This window comes from Cavia porcellus, unplaced genomic scaffold, assembly GCF_034190915.1.
Source record: "Cavia porcellus strain 051 isolate PalLab524CR breed Dunkin Hartley unplaced genomic scaffold, mCavPor4.1 scaffold_7, whole genome shotgun sequence".
Classification (NCBI taxonomy): domain Eukaryota; kingdom Metazoa; phylum Chordata; class Mammalia; order Rodentia; family Caviidae; genus Cavia; species Cavia porcellus.
The window spans coordinates 66894717-66919200 of NW_026947490.1; the positions used below are offsets into that span (position 1 = coordinate 66894717).

Consider the following 24484-nt stretch of genomic DNA (forward strand, 5'->3'; position numbering starts at 1 on the left):
GGGTGGGTGTCTGAGCCGGCTCAGCTGTGCAGGGGGAACCGCTCTTCCTACCTCCAAGGATCTGAAGGATCACCACTCCCGAAGGGATTCTCCACGAAACGCTAGCACATCACTCACCCAGCCTTAGCTTGTAGAATAACTTGGGAAGCAGGGCGTGGAGGCAGCCACTCTGCGAGGCCGAGGCCCAAGGATGGCGAGTTGCAATCCTGCCTCAAAATAAAAAAATAAAAACGGGCTGGGGACGCGTCTCAGTCGAGGGCCCAAGGTCCTTTACCAGCAAGCGGGAGGGGTAACTTGATACCAGTGCACTCGGTGGCCTGCGCCACTCCACCTTGCCTGGCTGTGGGTCAAGACCCTGGAGGGCGGGCTCTGCTCAACCAGCTGGCCTCTGCCCGCCGGCCCTTCTCTAGGGCTTTTTCGGATAGAAGAGCGTTTCACTTTGCGTAAATGAAGCCGCGTGGAGCCGCGGTGCAGAGGGAGACCTGCAGTCTTAGGGAGGCGTTGGGTCTGGGCTGTGCCTGGGACTTCCCTGCGCCAGTCGCTGGGACAGAGGACGCTGCTAACTTTCCTCCGTTCTCTGGACTCCGTGCATGGGCCGGGTACCTGGGGCCCCAGAGGAAGGAAGAAAGGTAGGGGCGTGGGAACTGCCCGCAGTTGGGAGGTCCGGCTGAGTGGATTTCGTGGAGAAGGATGCTTTTTTTCCCCTAGCACAGTGTTCCGGCGTCACCTGGACTAAACACTTCCCACTGAAGGAGGAAAGCCTCGATCAGCCTCCAGGGCTAAAGGTTAGGGGATACCAGGCAGGTACACTCCGGAGTGGAGCAATGCAAGAAGCCTCCACTTCCAACCAAACAGTAAAGACCCTCACCAGGACCTGGGGGCAGAGTCGGCTCTCCAGGACCCCAACCCCACCCCTGCGGCAACCTCTCCCAGGTCTTGAACCGGAGCGCGCGCTTTCGCACGGATCGCAGCCCAAGCTGCTTGGACCTGCACCAATCTGGGCGGGGCCGGGCCGGGCCGCGCTGCCCGTAACAGACGCACCGAGGACGCGGTCCCAAGAATCCAAAGCCCTAAGCCTCCTGCGGCTCAGCCAGGAGCAGGGAGCCTGGTCCTCTGGTGTGGGGCGCACAAAGCGGGCGCAGGCCCGAACGCACGAGACCCGCTCAGCCGCTGGAGTCGCACTGCCCACTGCGCCTGAGGCTGCCCCCTACCGCAGGTCCGGAAAAAGTCCCGGGTGCCCTGGTGCTCCGACCCGCCGCAGCTGCAGGCTGGGGCCTCGGGGTCCCGGCCACGCGACCCCAGCCGACGTCTTCTCGCGACCCCAGGCCTAGCCCCTCTACAGCCGGGCTCCCGGCTCCTCCCGCCCCGCCCTGGGCTCCTCCCAGCCCCGCCCCAGTCCGCCAAGCGCCCCGAGGGCAAGGGGGGCCGGAATTTCCCAGAGCTGGGGCTCAGGCTCGCCCGGAGCCGGACAGTCTCTTTCTGTTTACGAAGAGAAAGGGGAAATGGAAAAGGCGGGGAGACGGTGTCTAGCACGCGCCGCACCGCCCCTGGGCCGGCTCAGACGCTGCGAGTCCGGGGCCGCGGAGGAGGGCGCCCGCCCGGGTCCGCGCCGCCACCCGCTGTCCTTGCTCCCCACGCCCGGACCCTCGCCGTGCACCGAGCTGCGGACGCGCGGGGAGGCCGCAGGTAACGCGAGCACGAGCTCGGGCATCTTTCGGTTCGCTTCCTTTCCAGGGCCCCGCGTGTCCACTCGGAAGCGGGGCTGACCCCAGCAGGAGGCAGAGCTGCGCGCGAAGGGAAGTGGGGTGCCCGCAGCCCGCGCAGCTGCTCTTAGGTGCCAGGCACCGGGCGCCAGCTGCAGGCGGCCACAGCTGGAAAGCACCTTGCGCAAGGGTCTCACGAGGTGTGGAGTCGAGGCTCCGCCCCCTTCCTCCTCCTTCCCGGATCCGCGGCAGCCGGGCAGTGCCGGGCTGGCAGTGCGCGAGGAAGCACGGAGCTGTTGTCATCGCGCCTCCGGCGGGGACGCCGGCGCGACGGCCGCACGCATCCTGCCGAGCCCGGGTAAGTGCGCCAGGCAGCCGCAGCACTCTGCTGCCACCGCCCAGAGGATAGGTGCTCCTTGGCTTTAGGAACTTGCTGGAAGGGGTTGGGAGAGTGCTTGGTGCTGGAAAGACCTGGATGAAAGCCTGCTCTGGGTAAAGATGCTCAAGCAGTTGCTCCATGTAGTGGCGCCGAGTCCTGATTGTAGGCACTGTAGTGTCCATTCCGGTGCCTGCTGCTGCCCCACCTCTCTCCGGTGGACTAAAGTTGTGCACAGTAAGTTCTGCCCCTGAAGGACTTGGCTGTGGAGGATAGAATAGCTGAGAAGTGCGTAGAAGTTTTGCAGCAGAGTGACTTCGATTCTGTAAGGCCAGCATGCATCATTCTTGGGCTTTTTGGGAACAAAAAGTAGGAAATATTCCCTGAGGGTCAGTGTAGTGTTTTGGCAGAAGGAGCTTTTAAGTGGGAAACAGGACTAGGCTCAGTCCTCCTTGGCAGGCCTGAGCTTCTGCCTGTGATCTTGGCCATTGTTATTCATGTTTGCCTGGCCACACACCGGTTCCATTTATGTCCATGTTTGCTTTTATTGCCAGTTTCTGAAATAAGTCGAAGTAAATAGCTTTGACTGTGTTGGCACATCGTTCCATTTCAAACACTGGCATACTTCTGTGCTGTATTAGGAAGTGGGAAATGTGTGAGATTTTTTATTGTAAACTTTGTGGGGCACAATTATACTAAAAGCCTCTGTTGCTAAATTAGAATGCTTTCACCACCTACATGTTTTTCTAGGTGGGTACTAAGCATGCCTAACTCAGGAACCTTAGCTTATTGCCTGCTTAATGACAAGGTGGGAAAGTGCTGAGACTTTGAAGGAGCCCTTAGTAGGCGGCCTGGTCACTGGTCACGGGGCTGCTGGGAGGGCAAGTCTGTGTGACAGGAGCCTTGTTGCTAAGGAATTAAGCAAACACTGTAGAAAACCTACCTGTCGGAGCATTCCACCTCCTCAGGTCCTTTCCTCCCTGGCTTCCTATGTGTGTAATCTCCTAGGTCAGTGATGGTGAGCCTTTTAGAGTTTCCTGGGATACAGACAGCTCACCGCCAGTGTGCAGTGGCTGTCCCAGGTTCTATGTGTGAGTGCTGGAGTGCTTGAGGCTTTCTGCAAGATTTGAAAAGCAAAACCTGTCTTTGCTCTCTAGATTCATTAAGTGAATCTGAATTCTGTAGTCTCTCTCTCTTTCTCTCTCTCTCTCTCTGTCTGTCTCTCATCCTGTTAGCACTGGGAAGTTTATTTGCTTCCCTCTTATCCGTTTGATAAGTCAGTCTAGGAGCCTTGGGTCTTTGCAGCCAGTGTGGCTTCTAAATTAGACTGTTTTTTTTTAAACTTCTGTTTTTCTAGTAAATTCTACAAGTAGAAACTGCAACTAAATGGCTCTGTGAAACCGAAGTCAGAAGTTCTCCCATTAACCCAAGAAGTTCCCTTCATAATGCCACAGATGCCAAAACTTGAGTCACAGCCTCCACAGAGATGCAGGAGATCTCTGAGAGGGGCCAGGCCGCCTCTGCGTGGAGATTGAAGTGTGGTTCATAACCGGCATCAAAGCATCTCACAGGTTTCTGCCTCCCCCTACACTTTGTTTCTTAGTTTAGATGCGTGAAGAATTGGTAGCCACATCCCTTTGCAGATAAGAGAAAGGAGGTTAATGTAATCATCTACAAAGCTAGGTCGACTCAGGGCTTCTTTCTTTCATGCACAAAAGTAGCTAAAAATGACACAGTTGACTTATTGTGCACCAGACGCTGGACAGCCACCTGCTGCACATGTATATGCTTAATCCTCTCAACTGCTGAATCCTCTTGAACTGTTCAGCTAGGTGTAGGCTCCTTTTTATGAATGGGGGGAAGCTGAGGCAGAGCTGTAAAGATGCTCATCTGGCATCATGTGGACAATAAAGGGGGAGGGAAGGCAGATTTGACCTAAGCAGTCTGAGCCTAGCGAGGGTTAGAGTGCAGGATGGTTGTTGCCACACTTCTTTCCAGACTCCGTTTGTGCAGCAGAGAATGACCTTTGAGTGAATTCGGGGTGATAGTAAACTGCATGGCTCTTCTGTGTGTAGGTGGCACTGCCATGGAGCACTTTCTGGAGCTTTGAACTGAAGCCCTGATCTGTCACAATCAAAGTGTGTGGCTTTATCCTCTGTGTCAGTATTTCAACTTTTTCTTCTGGCACTGTGGGGCATCAAACCTAAGACCTGGAGCATGCTAAGTAAACTCTGTTCCACTAATTCCCAGACCAGCTTGGACTTTTAAAATCCTAAGTGATCTCTCAGAGGAGCGCTGTGTTTGCAGAAGTCCATGGCATAAGTAAATAGACAAGCTTTGCAGTTGTCTTAGATCACTTAAATCCTACTATCTCATTCCCTTTGTAGTAGAGTTGAATTGTTCTGAGATTCCAAGAGGTGATGTGCTGTGTTTCCTCTTTTTCTCATTTACAGCTCCACAGGTGCTGCACCTGATTGTGCAGAACTGAAATGCCATTTTGGCTAAAAGTCTTCACCCATGACTTGCTTGTTGTGAATTTGACTTTTCTGGTCTTTGTCTACTACAACCATTTCTAGAGAGTCATTGATCTAGATGCTGAAATACCTTTTGGGGACCCTTGGGGTATTTGCTTTGCATTGTTAAAGAGTTCTGGTCTCAGGGGGGACAGCTCAATAACAAGTCAAAAATCCTTTCTCATCCTCCTCACTAATCCTTTTTCCCCCTCCTCCATGAACCCCAGACCCCTGCCCATTTCCAGCTCATCTGCCCAGCACGATTCCTACCATCATCACTTTCCTTAGATTAAAATCTGTTCTGTGTGCTTCTGCCCTCAGCATCTGAATCTTGTCAAGTTAGCTCCTGAGTTTAGTCAAGCATCATTGTATCTTTAAAGTTCTGCAGGTCTAAGAGCTTGTGTTTTTTGCAAAGAGAACTGGTGCTTTGGGGAACATCTGGGTTGTGTAAGGTTGGAAGCTTCCAGGAGCAAGGTCTTTGAGGTCTTCAGAGATTCCTGAGCTGCACTTTACGTGACTGAGTGGTGAAAGTTTGTTTTTAGTAGCTTGAGCTGATGCCACAGTGAGTAACCAGCAAGCTGCTTGGATCTCAGGTTTCTCCCTGCAGAGTGAGGGCTCTAAGGATTATCTAAGGTCTCTTTCCACTTGGCAGCATCTGTCTACGCGGGCTCACTCACGCTGTTGACAGGGGCCCTGGTGTTACAAGCAGGGAGCCTTGTTCCCAGCCCTTCCTCTGAGCTTCCAACTGTCTTCAACTGTCGATGCCAGTACAGTGAGCAGAGTGTCTGTGTTTCCTTTTGTAGACTCCAGAAAGCGCCACAGGAATGGAGTTCATGAGCACTGGAAGTGACAATAACGAAGACATTGATTTGTTAATTAAACACTTAAACGTGTCGGATGTAATCGACATCATGGAAAATCTTTACACGAGTGAAGAGCCGGCAGAGTACGAACCCAGCCTCATGACCATGTGTCAGGACAGCAATCAAAACCAGCAGCCCTCCGAGCCTCTGCTGCTGGGAGGACAAGAGGTGCCCTGGTTGTCATCAGTGAGATATGGCACTGTGGAGGACTTGCTTGCATTTGCAAACCACATATCCAACACCGCAAAGCATTTCTATGGGCACCGACCGCAGGAATCTGGGATTTTATTAAATATGGTACGTTTTTCGTAATCCACCGAGTGCTGTGTGTTTAGCTTTACTGATGTGCCTTCCTTTAATGCAGAGTGGCGTTTGAATTTGGTGTATACTGCCTGCCAGATATGATCATTAGAAAGGTGACTATCCACAGGAATCACCTCTGTGATAAAAATGCAACCAAATAGTCTTCAAGAAAAGATTCCTTTAGACTGTCTTGACCACAACTCAGGAGCAGCTCTCAGGAGCACATTATTCTTGCTTAGGTGTTTGGGGTCATCTCATGGCACACTGATGAGAAATGGGCCCTGTGCACAAGGACAGATAATTAAGAATGTAATTTGTTTTTTTATTTTCTTTTTTGATTTTTTTTTTTTTTTTTTGCCTAGCGTGTGCTAAGTAAGTGTACCCTAACCTTTGAGAATATATATTAATTTACCAATTCATTACAGAGCTTAATCATCACTATCATAGGAAAGAAATTTCGGAGCCTGAATTATTCTCTTCTCTCTTAGCACATCTTGAAGGGCTGTAATAGGAACAGTGGCTGAATTCAGTTCTCCCAAAAATATGGCGTGTGTGTACAGATGTGCTATTTTTAATTGGCAAAACATGAATGACAAAACAGGTATTAGTTTAGTCATCCCAAGCATGCAGATAATCCTAAATATTGTGACAGCACTTTGTTGCCACAATAGTGTGTCAGGTGACATGTGTAGATGTACCTGCCCTTATGTGTGTCAGAGGTGAGTGTGGGTGCTGGCTAAAGGTGCTCTAGTTTTTTAAAAAGAACACTTTGCAGAGGATTAGGTGGGAGCTTGCAAAACATGCTTCTTGATGAAAGTGACTCTCACCACTGGTGCATCTCAGTGGCGCAGTGACCAGTGCTGGGAGACTTTGTGTCCACCCAGCAGAGTCTGGTTAAAGTACTTAATTATTTTGTTTTTGGCATGCCGCATGCATTTAATGAAAAACAATGCAGTAATTTGGGTCAGCTATGCAGCTAGTTGTTTTGTTAGAATTTTGCTCAGCTCTCTGTGGAGCGGGTTTATATTTTGCATTGTGGTGTGACTTCTTTTGGCCTGCATGTACCAAATGGCACTTAACAATTAGCTGAGTGGTCTGTCTTCAGAGCATTGCTTCCTTTAGTTAATAGGAACTAGGGGCAATACCTGATTTTAAGGAAGCTGTAGCACTCTGATATAATTTATATAATGATAAACATAATTCCATCTATAAAGACACAGCTCCTTGAAGGTCTTCAGGAGCAGGGCTGGACGAGCTAGTGCAGAAAAAGAAACTGAGCCATTAAAAGGAAGTGAAAATTTTATCACAAAGGGTAAGAGTCAAATATGGTCACTTCCTGTCCAGGACTTCGCTGTGAAGAGGAACAAATGCTTGCTAAAAAGAACATTTAGTGACAGGTCATATCATAAAGGCAGGGATCTTGAAAACTTTTAGAATTTTAAAAAATTTTTAAAATGACCAAGAATATAAAATGTAAGCAAGAAAACTGAAACAGAGAAGCCCAGAGTGAAAGAAAACACTGGATGGTAGAATCCAAAGGACCGTAGGTCTGGCCTCTCCCGGCGTGGTTGACTTTGCTGGTGGTGAAATTAAAGATCAGCTGATCGTCGCGCCTGGCAGCACCTCTCGTGGCACTGCTTCTGTGGCAGTAGCCTAGCACTGGACTGGTCATCCCTGATGGTTCACCGCAGTAGCCGGCATTCTGCCTCCTTTCATGCTGTGGAGGTTGGGGCTCTTTGGGGCTGAACTGCGTTCCAGGCCTTGGTCATCATGTCTTCCACCTGCTACCATCGCTTGTGGGTTGTATTAGCGGTGTTTGTGTCTCCGCATTAGCTACCACACAGCTTGGTTCCGAGGTGAAATCCACCTTCCAGGTGTACGCACAGGGACATTCCTTTGCTAGACAAGGGTGGGGTGCCTGCATTCTGTCAGAGCTTTCCAGATGGAATGCTTGGGCTCGTCTGTGCCTTGGGCAGCTCGCTGCCCTGTGCAATCGGGACAAGTGAACGGGCAGTTGTAGTACAGTATGCCACTGCCTGAAGCAGCTGCATCCTGCTAGCCTGGGAATGCTCTGGCAGGGTACTTCCCACAGTCATGAGTGTGGCCAGGGGGAGAGGAGAATGTCAGCCTGGGTTTCCAAGAAAAATGGTCAAAGTCTGAACATTGTGTTAGAGTCAATCAGATGAAGCAGGGCATATTAAAGATGATGGGAACAGTGTGTGCAAAGGCCCAGAGGCACTGAGACCTAGTGTGCTCATCCAGCCAGCAGTCCCCGTGCCATAGAGTTAATTAGAAAGGGTGGGGAAGCAGGATTTACAACAACATCATGGAGCACAGTTGTGTTGAATGGTGCTCTTTTTGTGTATGTTTGTGTCCTACTTTTCTAAAAATAATGCTTGTTATGAATCTACTGAAATCCAGCCAAAGAACTTTAGGGAACTAATCTAGGAATTTCTTTGTGTCAGAGCACTGCAAATTATTTCTAAGCTAGGCTGATTTATAGCCTGGAATAATTCAAAATGGGTTCTGCTCGAACTCTTGATGATTCTGCGTGGAGCAGTAAGATCCCAAAGCATTCACTGAGCGTAAGATATTGCCTGCTGTTTCTTGTGGTTGGACCTGCAGTCAGGCTTCTTGGGTTGGAAAACCCCAGGGGATTCTTGAGGACAACCCTCGGCCCACTGTTCAGCCTCTCTAGCAGCTGGTAGCACGTTCTCCTCTGTGCTTGAAGACCTGTTCCTTAGCGCTCACCCCATCCTGCAGCCCTGGCTCCTCCATCCAGTTCTGACTATAAGAAAAGTTCTTTCTCATGGAGAACTAAGACCCGGGCTAGCCCAGAACCCAAGCACGGGTGACTGCTTGTTGTGTGACCAGCCAAATAGGACAAGGCTGATTTTGCCTTTGTTCTAGAATAATCTACCTCTGCCAGGAGGTAGCCCAAGATCATACCTGATTCAAAGCCATCAATATCACACTGGCCACTTACAAAATTTATTCTTACTAAAATATCTAAGAATTTTTCTAAGTGTTGCTCCTGGGCCCGGTGTTGTTCCTGTAGATAACAGAGATATAGGTGAAGAAATAGCTTATAATGTCTGCATTTGAAGGTGGTTTGGGCAAGTTGAAGAACTGGCAGGAATAAAGGGTGTGGAGATCTCTGGAGCTGTTTGATGAGAGTTTAGAAAAAGGGAAAACGGTCTCAGATTCCAATAGGTTTGGTCTCAGCCAGCGAAGAGCGGGACCTTTGCAGGACTGCACGCTGGCCAGGACTTGCGAACTACCAAGTTGGTTCAGGGTCTGTTGTTAGAGCTGTCCTCTGGACACATTCAGAGTAGGGTCCTCAAACTCAGAAGGTAAATTCAGGGTTACAGGCCTGGCAAAGGAAACACTCAGGTGTGCTGGGTGACACGTAAATGGAGACTTTTAATAGCTAGGCTTGTCTCATAGCTTGGCTGTAATTATGGCCTCCGGAACACTAAAGGCTCCTGACAAACACTGGGAGCTCTGGCTTTGGAGTCCGGCAGACCAGAGTTTGAATCCTGTCCTTGGCGCTGCCTAGTAAGTAACCCTCATCTGGGAAATGTCAGTTTCCTCATCTGTGAAATGGGGATAATAGTAGTACTGAGCTCACAGGGCACTGGTGGATCCTAGTGAGGTAATATTCTGAGGTCCTGAGCAGGGCAGCTCTTAAATCCTTCTTCTCTCAGGCAGAATGAGAGGGGAAAACTGAGTTATAACAAATGTAGTTGGAACAAAAGTAGAATTCAAGAGGCAGGTTAAACCTGGAAATGATGCTATGGAGCGTCCTGGGATGTTGGATCTACTAATATCTACCAAAGCAAGAGAATTGGGGGCCTTCGAATGGTTCAGTCTACGATCGTCAGACCCTCAGTAAACTGCACACAGAGGCTGCCTGTGGCCAAAAGTGACATTGCTGCTGTGTTTTAAACAAGACCAGACCATGGTCTCACTCAGATGCCTTCCAGGGCCTGCATGCCATTCCACAGAGCAGGACTCTCAGTAAATAATTCACTCGTTAGCTTGAAGACTGAGTTTCCAAGTATTAGGGTGACTCTGCCTCACTGGTGATTGGCAGTGAGCATAGTATTTTCTGGATATAGTACTAAAATTAGCAATACGAGACATGGATGATTAAGCCTCCCGGACCCTGGCCTGTGCCGTACAGTGCTGAGCAGAAGTTCTGGACGACTGCTGCCCTGTCCAGTGCTCCTTTTTCCAGGGGATGGATCTGGGGTTTTCCACATTCCCCTTCAGCTCTCCCTGTGCTGGAAATAGCGCACTGTCCCCTTTGGTAGATTCATGATTCCTAATTTATAATCTGAAGCTATGATATCAATAATTACAGCTAGCAAAAGCAGGTTTTTCAAACTGTTTATCGCTCAGTGAACACTTTAGAGAGTTTTTTCTTTTTTGGTATCTATTCCATGTCCTATATTCCATAGATTACCGTATTAATTTTGTTGTTTTCCATCTATATTTTTTCCTGTTTAGACATTAACGTACTTTCTATACATTAAAAAACAGGTTTTTCAACACGCAGTTGGAGAGCTTTGACCAACATTCATGTCTTTGTGAACCACAGTGCTATTGGGAAATGTGTCTGTTGATTTCTAAGTTGCCGAGTTGTGTTTTACTGATTTTTTTTTCCCTGTGAATTGAGTTGTATCATTTTTATGTATTGTGTTGATCTGTTTTTTCTTTGCAATCAACTAGTGTTGCAAACTCTGGTCCTAAGTGTTTGCTTGCTTGGGAACTCGGAGGACAGGGGTCACCTGTCTCTGCATGTGGCTGCCTGCTTAGCCTAGACTGCATTCTGGGCGCATGTCAGACATGCAGTAATAGTAACTGAGGGAGTCCGTGAGAAACAGCTCTGCCCTGGCTGCTTAGGTGACATTGCCAACTCATTGCTCCGGCATTGCACGTTGTTTTCCTCGATTCTCCACGATCCTCAGCTGATTTCCGTGCTCTCTGTCTGCATCACGTGTGAGTAATCGCTATGCAGACGAGCAGGTTAGCACATTTCAATAGAACAAGTGGATGAGTTGCAATTTTTATTTTCAGCCTATGGGTCACAGTCCTCATGTTCCTTAGATAAATTATTCAGTTATTGTTTCAGCCTTTATTTTGTGTGTGTTTCCAGTACATAGTGATTCTGGTCCTTGTGGAGAGCTGCTGTGGGCACATGACACACATCAGTTCTCTTTTCCTGTCTTCCCCAACCTCCTTTCATCTCTTGATCCCCTCCCCCTTTGAAAAAGCTCCGTCTTCCTACTTCTTCTCATTATCTTTGAGATAAAAATGTTTAGCATTCTGTTCGGCAGTGCAGATGGAAACATGATCGAGTCTGACCAGGCACCATGTCTCACGAGCTTTCTCTTGCTTGCTCACATTCTAAATATAGCCTCTGCACAGCATTGGGGTGTGCCCAGCGCCACGCACTCTGACTGCAGGGTGTCAGAATGCCTCTGCACTAACCAACCTCTATTGGATGGGCTTTGGAAAAGGAGGTCATGGCCAAATTTTTATCCCTTGCATTTTTCTTTTCTTTCAGGTAATCACTCCCCACAATGGCCGCTACCAAATAGACTCTGATGTTTTGCTCATCCCTTGGAAGCTGACTTACAGGAACATTGGCTCTGGTTTCATTCCTCGTGGGGCCTTTGGAAAAGTGTACTTAGCACAAGATATGAAGACTAAGAAAAGAATGGCATGCAAACTGGTATGTGCATTTAGGCGGTGTGCTGGACATTCCTGCTTTTGTTTGTTTGCATTAACCCAGGGATCTACCCTTAGACTAGATCTAACCTCCTGGAAGCATTTGTTTTTCTGGATTTGCGTGCTGCCTGGGACCACACAGCCCCTAAATCTCTGTCTAGGTGCCTAATAGATTTCAAGATGGTTTTTTGCAGCAAACAGCTAGGCTAAAAATATCTCTTGGCTGGGAAGAGAGGCAGGCGAGGTATTGTTCAGTGTAGGAGCAAACCTATGCACAGCCTCTGTGTCCTGTCCAGGGGAGGCTAAGGCCAGGTGGAAAGTGGACAGCTTCTCCAGGCTACATATTTAAAAGGCTGAATCTGAATATTCCAATTATTTAAAGTCCCTGATTCTTCCTGCTAAACTGTAACTGTGAAGGCGTTTTAGCTTTTGAAAACCATTTGGCATCTCCTAAGCTGAGTGTGCATGTGTCCTTTACCTGAAGTTAAACCCAACAGAACCCTGTCCATGTGGTCACTAGAAGCTAAAGCTGTATTCTAGCGTGTTCATCTCAGCATTGTTTACTTATAAGAGCCCCAAACTGGAAACTTCCCAGATGCTGAAAGGTAGAAAATGTGCACCCTGGAATACTGCACAACAAAGAGAATCAGTGATTTGTAAATAGAACCCTGTGTCTCGATCTCATAACCATTATCTTGAACCCAGAGAGCCAGATACAAAGTAAGACATACTGGCTGAGACTCCATTTATGTATCAAGGACCGAAACAGGCAAAGCAAATCCATGCTGCTGGGTCCCAGACAGTGCAGTGCCCTCGGGAAGAAATGGCCGGAAGGGATCGCAAGGGATTTCTCTGGTGCTTCCGGGTTCTGTATTTTTGTTTATGTGAAGATTACCTTTGTATGTTCGGTTGATAATTCATTGCTTTTGGCACTTACCATTTCTATACTTTCATGCGTATCTTTTTTGGTTTAACTCGCTTGTTTGAAATATGATAAAGTAAAATAGACTCACTTTCTGTCATAGTGCCCAGGACCGAACGCAGGGCCCTCGCACATGGTAGACAAATGCGTTGACACTGAACTTCACTCCTGGCCCAAACATTCACATTTGATTTAATAAAAAATAATTGCTAGAAAAAAAAAATAATTGCTAGATGTTATGTTTCAGTCACTGGTACTATACTTAAAGGCAAATAATATGTTGTCGTGTATCCTTCATAAAGACGCACTAGAGCTGGGCTGGTTGTCTGGCTCGGTGGTATAGGGCTTGCTGAACATGCCCATGACTTTGGGTTCTATCCCCAGCACTCAGGAAAGAGGGAAGGAGGGAAGGAAGGGAGGAAGGGAGGAAGGGAAGAAAAGAGAATTTGCTACAGTAGCTATTATTTATACTATTTAGAATATATTATTAGAAGGTAAAGATTTATAATAAGTCACTTAAAGTTTATAAATTTTTAAAAAATTTATTTTTCATTAGTACAAGTTTGAAGTACATGACTACATTCCTCATGGGGAATTGGTACACAGATGTAACACCTCTTAATACTTTTTCCATTATCTTCTTCTGCCCTTTCCCTTCTGTCCTTCCATCTTTTGGTCTCCTTCCCTTTTGCAAAGTGTCTGTCTCCCTATTTCCGATTATCTATCTTTTATCTTGTCCTTTATTTATATGTTGGATTTCTCATATAAGAGAAACCATGTGATGTTTAAACATGCATGTCTGATTAATTCCACTTACCACTATGCATGCCTTTTTCTACAAGTGACTCAAGTTTGTCCTTTATACGGCAGAGTAGTATTCCATTGGGCATAAATACCGCATTGTCTTTATCCATTCATCCTTTAATTGACATATAGGCCACTTGCAAAATGTAGCTACTACAGATTGTGCTAATGTAAACATGGGTGTGCACATACCACTGTAATATGGTGTCTTTAAAAACTGTTTCTGGAAGATACCTAGGAGGGAAATAGCTGACTCACATGACATTTTTAGTTTTAGTTTTTTGAGGACTCTCCATCCTGATTTCCGCAGTAGTTTACATTTACTAGTAGTGTACTAGTTTACATTCCCACCAACAAGGCTCCTTTTTCCTTTGCAGCCTCCCCAGAATTTATTATTATGGTTTGACTGCTAGACGTTAACTACTATTTCTGGAGTAAGAGGCAATCTCACTGCTGTTTTAATTTGCATTTCTTTGGTGGTCAGAGATGTTGAGCATTTGTTTCAAGTATTTATTGGCTGTTGGTATTGCTTCTTAGAAGTGTCTTTTTGTTTGGTTCTTTTTTGTGGAGAGGGGGGAATTTTTTGTATTCTTTGTATATGCTAGATAATAGTTCTCTGAGTGAGGAATAGACGGCATAATTTTTTTTCCATTCTGGAGGTTGTCTCTTCACTCTTAAACCTCACATTTTAGAAAGTACATGTTCAAATTGTAAAAAATGTGGGGACATTTTATTAAAATCTTAGAACCACAATGTCCTGTTTATCAATTTTACTCTAAAAAGCATAGAGAAAGCATTTTGAGTTTATTGTCACTAAATGTTTATTAATATTTAACATAATTTTGAAAAGTATATAGATGATAAAAAGCAAGAAACAAGCTTAAAAGGACATGAATTTGTCAATAAGATCCCTTCCTTGAGACAACTACTGCTAATGGATTTTTAGGTGTCTTTCATGAAATTTTCTATGCGCAGATGTGTGCACAGCTTAAAATTAAATGAGCACATGAAATGTGAAATTCCACATCCTGCTTTTTTATTCCCTATCACTATATTTTGGAGACACTTCCAAATCTATCTGCGCTAAAATAAGTATTTATTAATAGTCTTGCACAGGGTGGTGTATGAATAGTGCTTGTCTTAAATACACTGTTAGAGGGTAAACTGGGGGGCTAACAATTTCACATCCACCTCCCAGGCTGAAACATAGGAAGACATAGCTGACAGTAGGTGCCATAGAAATGACGCGTTTAAGAGACATGACAGTTTCTTCTGGTGTATCTGCAGTTTCAAAACCTTGGTTGAATTTTTAAATTCTCAGTTAAACTAGTTCTTCCCTGTTTTTCTTTCTTTATGTTGTTGTTTTGAGTTTGACCCTGAGCTCTGAGATACACGCAGACCGGAGGTAAACATTACTTTAATGTGGCAGTACCATCTCATGCTGGCCAAGGTGTCCAGGGTGGTATATATTGGCTTTTCGGTTGTGGGTTGACTTGTATTCTGTGTTTTTCAGTTATCCTGAAGTTGATTATAGTCTTGCTTGTGTTTTTCTGTTCTAGATCCCTGTCGATCAGTTTAAGCCGTCAGATGTAGAGATACAGGCCTGCTTCCGGCACGAGAACATTGCTGAGCTGTACGGGGCCGTCCTGTGGGGGGACACTGTCCACCTCTTCATGGAGGCGGGAGAGGGAGGCTCTGTCCTGGAAAAGCTGGAGAGCTGTGGACCCATGAGAGAGTTTGAAATTATTTGGGTGACCAAGCATGTTCTGAAAGGACTTGACTTTCTACACTCTAAAAAAGTGATCCACCATGATATCAAACGTGAGTAGCCTGGGTGTGTGCCATTTTGGCTTACAGAACTGTGGTAGACAGGAGGCAAGTGGGTTCCTCCCTTCAAACTGGACAGCCTCTGCAGAAGGGCGAGTCCCTGAGATCCCTGGTCACCTGATCCCGGTGCTCTTGAGACAGGCGGGTGGGTTCCTCCCTTCAAACTGCACAGCCTCTGCAGAAGGGCGAGTCCCTGAGAGCCCTGGTCACCTGATTCCAGTGCTCTTGAGACAGGCCTCGGGATCAAGTCACTGGATGATTACTCAAAAACTGTTGCCAATATTATAGTCACATTTCTGTTAGCTAAACCAACTGTGCTCTGGTCGACAGGGAGTTTAAAGTAGAACCTTACAGCTCGAGATAGAGCTTAGTGGTAGAGTGCCTGCCCAGCATGCATAAGGCTCTGGGTTTCAGCCCCAGTGCCCATCCCTAGAACAAATAAATAACAAAAGTAAGAAAAAAGTAATTTATTTATTATTTACATTATATTCACATAGCACACAATTAGGCATTTTTTTTGTGTGGTACCAGTGATCGAACTCACGGCCTTGGGCTTGCAGGCAGGTGCTTACACCGCTGAGCTAAGCTCCTGGCCCAACAGTCATACACTTTTAAGGAGCAAGTGTCTTTTTAATTTTGAAAACCAAGTTGACCATAATCTGTTGGAGACTGTTTTTTAGAATTAAGATAGGGTAAAGAAGTGGGAAAGTTAGACCCACTCTATGTCCTTTGTACCTGTTGTTACGTGGGTGAAAGAACAGGTTTTCCTAGGGAAACTGGAAATTTCACTCTGTGTTTTAGAAAAATGTCTTGATAACAGTATGCTCATACCTTAGAATTTATAAATCAAACTCCTGGAGATTAATAATGCCCACGGTCATTTATGCCTCTGTTAGCTGGCTCTGGACAGGTTAGAAGTGGTTTTCACCACCATCCGCATCCCCGTCCTGTTCCTCTGAGTGTGGTGCATTTACATTGCACTCTGACTCGGAATTCCTCACTTTCAATAATGTTTCCATCTTGGATGTGGCCTTATAAACAGCTTTTGCTGAGAATTTCTGTCCTTACAGCCAGCAACATTGTCTTCATGTCCACAAAAGCTGTTTTGGTGGATTTTGGGCTCAGTGTTCAAATGACTGAAGATACCTATTTACCTAAAGACCTCCGAGGAACAGAGGTAACTATACATCTGACAGTTACTGGTACTTTGTTAAGAGTTAAAGAGTACTAGAGTACTGTGAAAAAGAATCACAGAGAAAGAGATAAAAACCGTTATGCCGGGTCACTATTATCACTAGAATAAATTTAATGAGCACTTGCTGTATATGAGATGTGAAGTTTAGCATTTTAATTTGTATATCTGTTCTCCTGTTATTTATATGATAATATATCAAGTATATCATGATGTGTGTCTGTTTATATACATGTATCTATTTGTATTTGATAGATACAGAGAAACAATCTAATGCCAAAATACATTAACATCTCACATCCCCAGTATGAAAATCCAGATTAGGGTTACTCAGCTGGTGTCTTGGTTACTTTTTTCTTGTTGCTGGGACAAAACACCCAGCACTCAGAATTTAGCTCACTGTTTGTGGAGGTTTCAGTCCACAATCAGCTGGCTCCGAGGCAGATTCCCAAGGCACCGGGGCAATACTCAAGGCAGCAGCCAGCAAAAGCAGTCAGAGCAGAAAGGAGCAAAACAAGCCTCTTCTCCTGCCTTGTATTGTACACAGGCTAGCCCCACTTCAGGGGGGCCACCCTCCTGGGCCACTTCAGAGTGGGGGGTGGGTGTAGCATTCACAAAATCTCCTTGACCTCCTTTTGCACAGGACCAAAATATTTACAAAGTAAGAACCGTGGCTCTCTGTTGAGTCTCTCAGTTAAACTTCTAAACTTCTCAAGGTGCCGCAATATATTTACCATAGCAGCTGGTACTGTAAAATCCAACAATATTCCAAAATCTGAAAAGCTTCTAATTCTGTAATGCCTCTGGTCACCACACATTTCCTATGAGGCAGGCCCATAGCCACAATTCAGCTGTACAAACAATGTAGAATTACAGTTAACTTTATAATAATAAATGCAACACTTTAAGCAAGTTACATTAGTTAATCTCCACAATGACTCTGTTACTGGTGGATACAAGCACTGTAGCAGGTAACGTTATCCCCATTTTACAGTAAGGAAATAATCTCAGCGAGATTACCGAACAGTGCTGAGTACAGAAGTTACTCAGAAGCTGACAGATCCCAGACTTGATCTCCGTGGTTTCCAAGTCTAAGCCTAAAGTCTAAGGGTTGTGTAACTTTTAAATATAGCTAACACATTGTTTCAGTACACGAATACATTAGGTAAGCAAGATAAACATGGCTTCTCCGGTGTGTGTCACTTCTTCATGATGAAAACATTTGATACCTTTGGGCTTTGTGAGATGGATGGTTCCCAGTCACTGTCTGTAATCACCATCCTGGGCCGCAGCACAGCAGAGCTTCTTACTCTATGTGGCTGCCCCTCCGTGCCCATGATCCACTTTCCCCGTTCCTCTCTTCCTCTCCTTTAAATGTACCTGAGTTGTTCAGGGATCAACAGTAGGCTGTATGGGCAAGCAGCAGGTGTAGCCAGGAAGGTAGCCTGGCCCTCTCCCCTGGCCTGAGACCCTGCAGGCCCCACCCTCTCTCCCGTGGAAGCGCCATCCAAGGTGGGGAGAGGGTCCCATGCTGCTGTGCCTTGAGGTCAGTCTTGGTGTCCAGCCCCGTGGCAGCGCTTAGTGTAGTTAGCAGATGTGCTCCGTACAACCCAAGTGCAGGGTTTCCTTTTGAAGCAAGATTCTGTCCTTTTTCGTAAACCTTGCAGCACAAAGGCTGCTGGGTAGCAGGATCCACTCTTGCTTTGCTGATACTCTTGATGTCTTCTTGCAGCTTAACTTGAGAGAGGATTGTTTTTTTTAGCCAGGGTCTCACTATGTGGCCCAGGCTGGCCTCAAACTCGTGATAATCCTCCTGCCTCAGCCTCCTGAGTGCTAGTATTACAGGTGTGCACCACCACACCTGGCAGGGAGAAGGAATTCTTGATCACTTCTTTAAGCAAAATAAAGATTCAAAGAGAAAACTGCCAGCTTTTTTTTTTTTAAATAAAGTTTAGTTCCCAGATCTTAAGAATACTTTGCCAAAGCACATCTAAGGACGTAATACTTATGACTTGTTTTCTTTGGAAAATGTCTGAACTATTTTGGCAGGGGTCAAGGGTTCCACTATATGACATTCCGCCCTTCCTGGAGCTAGGTCAAGATGCAGCTGTAGGGTATGAGAGCTGGAAAATACCTTTCGCTTCCTGGCAGTGTGGTGGAATTGCACATTTTGCAATGCTGGAGAAAGACTTGGCTTTTCTGGGATTCTCCTAGGGGGCTTGGGTGAGAAATGCCGACACATTTCACCCCCGAGGAGTATTTATTTAGATCCTGTTCCTTCAATTAGTGCAGATTGTTTTGCAGCTCTGGTGGTTGTAAGTGACCTTTCAGTAAGCCCACATTCACTGTGTGTGCAGAGTTCACCAATCAGTTCATTAAGAACAAGAAGTCTGGTTGTGATTGTGAAGTCCCGGGTGAAGCCTTAGAACAAAAGAGCAAACAAGATGTATTTATTCCGTGAACCATGCAGATCTGCCTCCTGTTAGGACAGGAGCGCGTGCCTTACAATTTCTGATACCCACCCCCATAGCTCACACAGATACAAAGCCTGGTCACCTGTGTGGCCTCTCTCTGCCTCTCTCTCTTCTCTCAGCTTTTACATTCAGTGTGTTATATTTAACCTTGTAATCTGGTATATTATTTTTGTTTTAGATGGCACAAAGAAGAAATAGTGAATGTTAGAAATTCAAATTAGAATTACTTTGATTCTGTGATCTCTTTTAAGAGAAGTTGTTACTTCTGAGCCTGGTCTTACCTTCCGTGTGGCAGTCACATGCACAGGCATAGGTGTACACAGGCAGTCTGTCCCCTTTCTGAAAAGCCCTTGACCTCCACCTAGTTCCCAGGTTCCAGTGCCCACATTCCTGGGTGCAAGGGTGCCATCGTCTGCCGTCCCTGCATGCAGCCTGGTGTGTAGTTGTGCAGTCTTTATGCTTGTGCTGACAGTCTATGGCTACTTGACTGGACTTCTGCTCTCTGTGTGGGAGCAGCGTCATCTGCTGACAGTGATCCCCACTCTGTGCTGTTCTTTTCCTCTTTTCTTTTTACACGATTGTGTTAGGAACACTAGCATGAGATCTTCCCCCTCATCCAGTGTTAAGTGTGCGGCCACTCACTGCTGGGTACATTGTCAGACTTCTAGTTTTTAACTTTGTGAATATATTTATTAATAGTCCTCCTAGAGTCCCTGCTTGGCTGCAGAGAAAGTTTGTGAGCACGGAGGTCAGCTTAGCTTGTTAGCTGACAGTGAAAGGAAGCCAGCCTGGAAGTGGGTTGCAGGAAGTTGCTGAGCAGGATTAGGATGGGGAAACTGGGCAATTTCCCCAGTTTTTGTAATCTGCTTCTCTGCTCACTTACTTAAAAACGTATTCTGGGCACACTGACTATATTCAAATAACAGCATTACAGAATTTTAAACTTAAAATACAGATTGAATATCTCTTTTCTTAAATGCTGAATATCTTCTGTGTTTCAGACCTCTGAATTCCTTCTGATTGTGCAGTATTTGCGTAGACATAATGAGATAGCTCTGAGAGGGGATTCAAATCTGAACATGAAATGTGGGTTTTATGTGCACATTGTGCACTTAGCTTTAGGTAATTTTTTTCAGTATTTTAAAAATATGCTTAGTTTTTTTGTTTTGCTGTTTGTTTTGTTCTTTGAGACAGAGTCTGCCTCACACTCTTGGGCTCTAATGAGCATCCTGCCCTAGTCTCCCACGCACTGAGGTGATAGATGTGTCACCATGCCCTGTGCCTGTGTTTGGACTGTGACCTGTCATGTGAGGGTCAGATGTGGAATTTTCCACTCTGATATCTAGTCAGGGCTCAAGAGGCTTCAGATTTTGGAGATTTTTGGATTTGAGGTTTTCAGATTAGGAATGTTCCACTTGCATCGATAATTGGGATATTAATTATTATGTGTCTGTCCCCACCATGCAGGTTATTGGTCACTGTGTTTATTGTTCCTCTTTCCTTCTTGAATTTATAATAAGAACTTAGGGAAATTATTTCCTGTCTTTTCTTTTTTTTTTTTTGGTATCGGAGATCAAACTCAGGACTTCATGCTTGCCAGGCAAGCGCTTGTGCCACTGAGTTAAATCCCTGGCCGGCCGAGAAACTATTTCTAAAACTCTCCCTACTTCCTCAGCATCAACCAGTGAAACCAAGCAGTGTGCTCTTAACCACCGGGGCAGGCATTTAAATTTACTTACTGGGCTCTGAGCTCGGGAGACGTAAGAGGCTGTTTGCAGAAGTGCAGAAGTGGAGATGACTTTGGCCGCGTTGCTCTTTGCTTTTTAAGTTCTTCCCTTTTGAGCAATTCATGCCAGTATCCCATAGTTCCTGCCACTTTTTATTCCCATGGATAACTAGACGTTTGCAGTTAAATGACAGACAGGGAGGAGGTGCAGGAGCAGTGTCACTTACATGTGAGAGGAATTGCTGTTTTAGGGAAGTGAACTAGTACCTAGCCAGTGTCAGCAGAACTGGTTGGTGGGAGTCTGGGCCAGTTCTCAGTTCCAGGTCCTTTGCGTGGGGTCGGTTACTGCTCAGCCTGTGAGAAGATGCCATCTTGGTCGGAGACAGGGACGCTGCCGTCCAAGGCTTCTAGCTACCCAGAGTCTTCAGTGTTCTCCTCGGTTTGAGGGTGCACACCCATGACAGTTTTTTTCCTAAGGGCTGAAGTGTACAGTAAATAAAATAAAAGGAGAAGGAGCCAAATTTGCAAGCTGATTGGGGAAATGGAAGTGCACACAAATGGGGGCCTCAGGCTGATGTTTCCTGTGTCTTTCCCAGATTTACATGAGCCCAGAGGTGATCCTGTGCCGGGGCCACTCCACCAAAGCAGACATCTACAGCCTGGGGGCCACACTCATCCACATGCAGACGGGTACCCCGCCCTGGGTGAAGCGCTACCCGCGCTCAGCCTACCCCTCCTACCTCTACATAGTAAGTGGGGCTTGCTGGGCAGGTGCTGCCTGCTGGAAGGGAGGGGCTGCTGTGCTCCTGTGACACCCCCCCCAACATGGGGTGAAGGTGACAGTGACCCTGAGAGAAGCTGCAGGTTCTTCCCATGTGGAAGGAAGCTGGGCCATACTGACCGAGGAAACAGGGCCATGTCCGTGGGGGCTTGCTGAAAAATATGCCTTGTACACACACTGTGCTGTGTATATAATAAAACACCATTTCCTGGCATCAGAATGCTGTAGAGCTGACAGCCATGAAAGTTGCATATGTTCTTTGAATACTTTAAAGAAAGACAGCACTTCTCTCCAGGTCAGCTTGGCTTGTAGTGTGATACCCCGCTCCCATTTCACTGGTGAAGGAGTTGGGAACATATACCTGTTACTGCAGTGACTTTAGGGCCACCTGCAGGTGGGAAGTTGTCACTGTTGATGTCAGAACTAGCAGCTTTTTGCAGTATAGAACCAAAAGGTGGGTTTAGCATGCTGCCCCTACTGGGAGCCCAAGGGATAATTGCTGACACTGTGATGGCCTGGACTTGGTGCAGCTCCCATGGCGGGAGGTGGCCTGGAGCACTCTTCCCGCAGAGGGCTCAGGTCCAGACCATGGTGCCACAAGGGCTGGTTTGTTGGCAGATCCACAAGCAGGCCCCTCCGCTGGAAGACATTGCCGGCGACTGCAGCCCTAGCATGAGGGACCTGATAGAAGCAGCCTTGGAGCGGAACCCAAAGCACCGCCCACAAGCCGCAGACTTGCTCAAACACGAAGCCCTGAACCCTCCCAGGGAGGACCAGCCACGCTGCCAGAGTCTGGACTCAGCCCTGTTCGAGCGGAAGAGGCTGCTGAGTAGGAAGGAGCTGGAGCTTCCAGAGAACATCACAGGTAAGAAGACGCCCTGCTGTGGATGGTGCTCTTGCCTGCCAGTCTTCTGTCCTCAGACCTTTGGGGTGCTCCAGGAAAGTGCAGGGGAGGAGGGGAAATAGCACTGAGAGTGATGGTGCACAGTTGTAGCCCTAATGCTCAGAGGAGGCCAAGGAAGAAAATCACCTGAGTGCAGGAGCTCTAGGCCAGTCTAGGCAGCATAGCAACAGTGTTTCCCCAAAACAAACAAACAAAAACAAAACAGAACAAGTGCCCTTATTTTACCACTTCATTGTGGGGGGTTTTCAGCCCAAGTGCAGATAATACTATAGTCATGAGAAATTGCCTCTGACTCATTTTATGCAACAGAGAATATTGTTTATCTTTAAAAACAAATCAAGCAGGCAGCTTTGTTGGCAGTGAAGTGGGGTTTTGTTTAAGTCAGTTAAGGTGAGTCCCAGGCATTCATGGGAAACCTCCCGGCCCTGCTCAGTGTGTGCAAAACATGGAGTGTGATGTCAGTTTGCATTTTTATGTCCCTCTGGTTGAAATCTTTGCCAGCTTGGAATCGTCCCTGTGTAGGAAAGTCCACTTTCATTCCATGAGCACTGAATATACGTGTTTTTATTCATTCACAAACCCCGACGTCAAGCCTGGAATGCCTCTTTGCATTTTTCTGATTCTTGCCTGACTTTTCCATGTGTAAGAAAGCCATCCAGGCTGTTGGCATATATGCCAGCGTGTCTACCTAATTTCTTGTCATCACTGACTCCCTTTGGAATTCTGTGGTCTATGTCATGTTCCATAGGCGAGCCTGCAGTGTGTCCAGAGGCCAATCTATAATAAAAGCAGAGCTTACACGACCCGGGAATGTGTACATATTATTCGACAGGGTCCCTTGTCGTTTATTTTATTTCTCCTGTGTTTTCCTTTACAGATTCTTCATGCACAGGAAGCACTGAGGAGTCTGAGGTGCTCAGGAGACAGCGTTCTCTCTACATCGACCTGGGTGCCCTCGCGGGCTACTTCAATCTCGTGCGGGGCCCCCCAACACTGGAGTATGGCTGAGGGATTGTGCTGCTTGCTCTAAGCGAGGACAGTGCTGACCTCCTGACAGCTGGCTCTCCAGGCTCTCCAGGCTCTCCACAGTGGCTCTGGATGTGAATTATATGCTCCATCTGGACACTGCGGCTCCCATGACAAATGACTGGGATTGCCAGCACCTCTGTGTGTTTGTTTTGTGAAGCTATTCTGGTCTCCGCCAACTCTCAAGGTTCTCCTTTCCCAGGTGGCAGGACTCAGCACTCTGCCGACTGACTCCATTCACTGTGCACTTTGAAATTTTAAGACTCACTATCACAAATATGTTCCTCTCAGAATCCTGCTCTTGGTTCTTATTTATGAGATCTCTATTTAACCCGGAATGCTGTTTTGTATATATTAGTGTATGTTCTGTGACAACTCTGAGCCTCTGTCAGTAGATCCTGGTATAAGTTGAATTCATTACATTTTGGGTGAATAGAACAACTTGAATATTGTAGCAGAAACTTAACTAGTGTCTTAAAAATGGCTGGTTAATTAGGAGCCATCGGACAGCAGGCCACTAGTGGTGATTTTCGTTATGTTCCTAAGGAAACACTTTGTACTGTACGTGCTATGCCTAAGACATTTAAAACACTTGTGTTTTGAATGTGGATAAAACTGTGTAAACCACATAATTTCTGTACATCCCAAAGGATGAGAAATGTGACCTTAAAGAAGATGGGAACTTTTGTAAATTTTTGGTGATGCTACTTTTGTAATTCTTATAACTATTTTCCTTGAAGCATTTGTGTATTAAGATAACATACTGTGTATGTTTTATATCAAATGCTTTCAATGAGTCTTTCTTTCAGAATACATAGATTTTTTAAAACATTGTAAAGTATGTAAATATTTCTACCTAAAGTATGTTTTTACATTCTGTAAATGACATGTAACACTTTTGTGCCATATGACTGGTCAGTCACTAAATAAACCAATACTTTGTCTTAATTGTAATGGTTGTGGTTCTCAAGTGGGACAGGCAATGGACCATGGGGTTAGGATAAATGTTCGAGGGGAAAACACTTCTCAGGAGGGCAGAATATACCCAGCATCTTTGCACAGTGTACTTTCTGACTGCTGCTGTGTAAAATCAGAGTTGTCAGCTGGCATGTGTTGTAGCCCCTCGTGCACTGCGGCGGAAAATAACCGTGGCCCATGCTTTCGACTAAGTGGGATTCTGTTTTGAATCTTGTTACACCCATTTGTGTTACTTCTGGGTGCTTGCTTGCATGATCTGTACGCCTGCTGTTTGGCAAGTTAATAATAACTGGTCTTTGGATAAGGTGGATTTAAGTGACATACACTGAATTCCCACCGAATGGGAGTCTGACCTT

General features: G+C 46.3%; 1 protein-coding gene across 3 annotated transcripts; it reads left to right on the forward strand.

Annotated features, from left to right (window-relative positions):
• The first annotated feature begins 1473 nt into the window (after window positions 1–1473).
• Window positions 1474–24098, forward strand: Map3k8 (mitogen-activated protein kinase kinase kinase 8). 3 transcript variants are annotated; one of them, XM_063253769.1, is made up of 9 exons: window positions 1694–2061; window positions 3437–3650; window positions 5396–5752; window positions 11331–11498; window positions 14780–15041; window positions 16118–16224; window positions 21036–21188; window positions 21839–22085; window positions 23002–24098. In XM_063253769.1, exons 3-9 carry the CDS (start codon window positions 5417–5419, stop codon window positions 23130–23132), a joined length of 1404 nt encoding a protein of 467 aa, XP_063109839.1. In that variant the 5' UTR covers window positions 1694–2061; window positions 3437–3650; window positions 5396–5416; the 3' UTR covers window positions 23133–24098. The 3 variants fall into 3 exon arrangements, with proteins under 3 accessions (XP_013006742.1, XP_063109839.1, XP_003468694.1); XM_013151288.3 differs by lacking the exons at window positions 1694–2061; window positions 3437–3650 and adding an exon at window positions 1474–1686; XM_003468646.3 differs by lacking the exon at window positions 3437–3650.
• The last annotated feature ends 386 nt before the right edge of the window (window positions 24099–24484 follow it).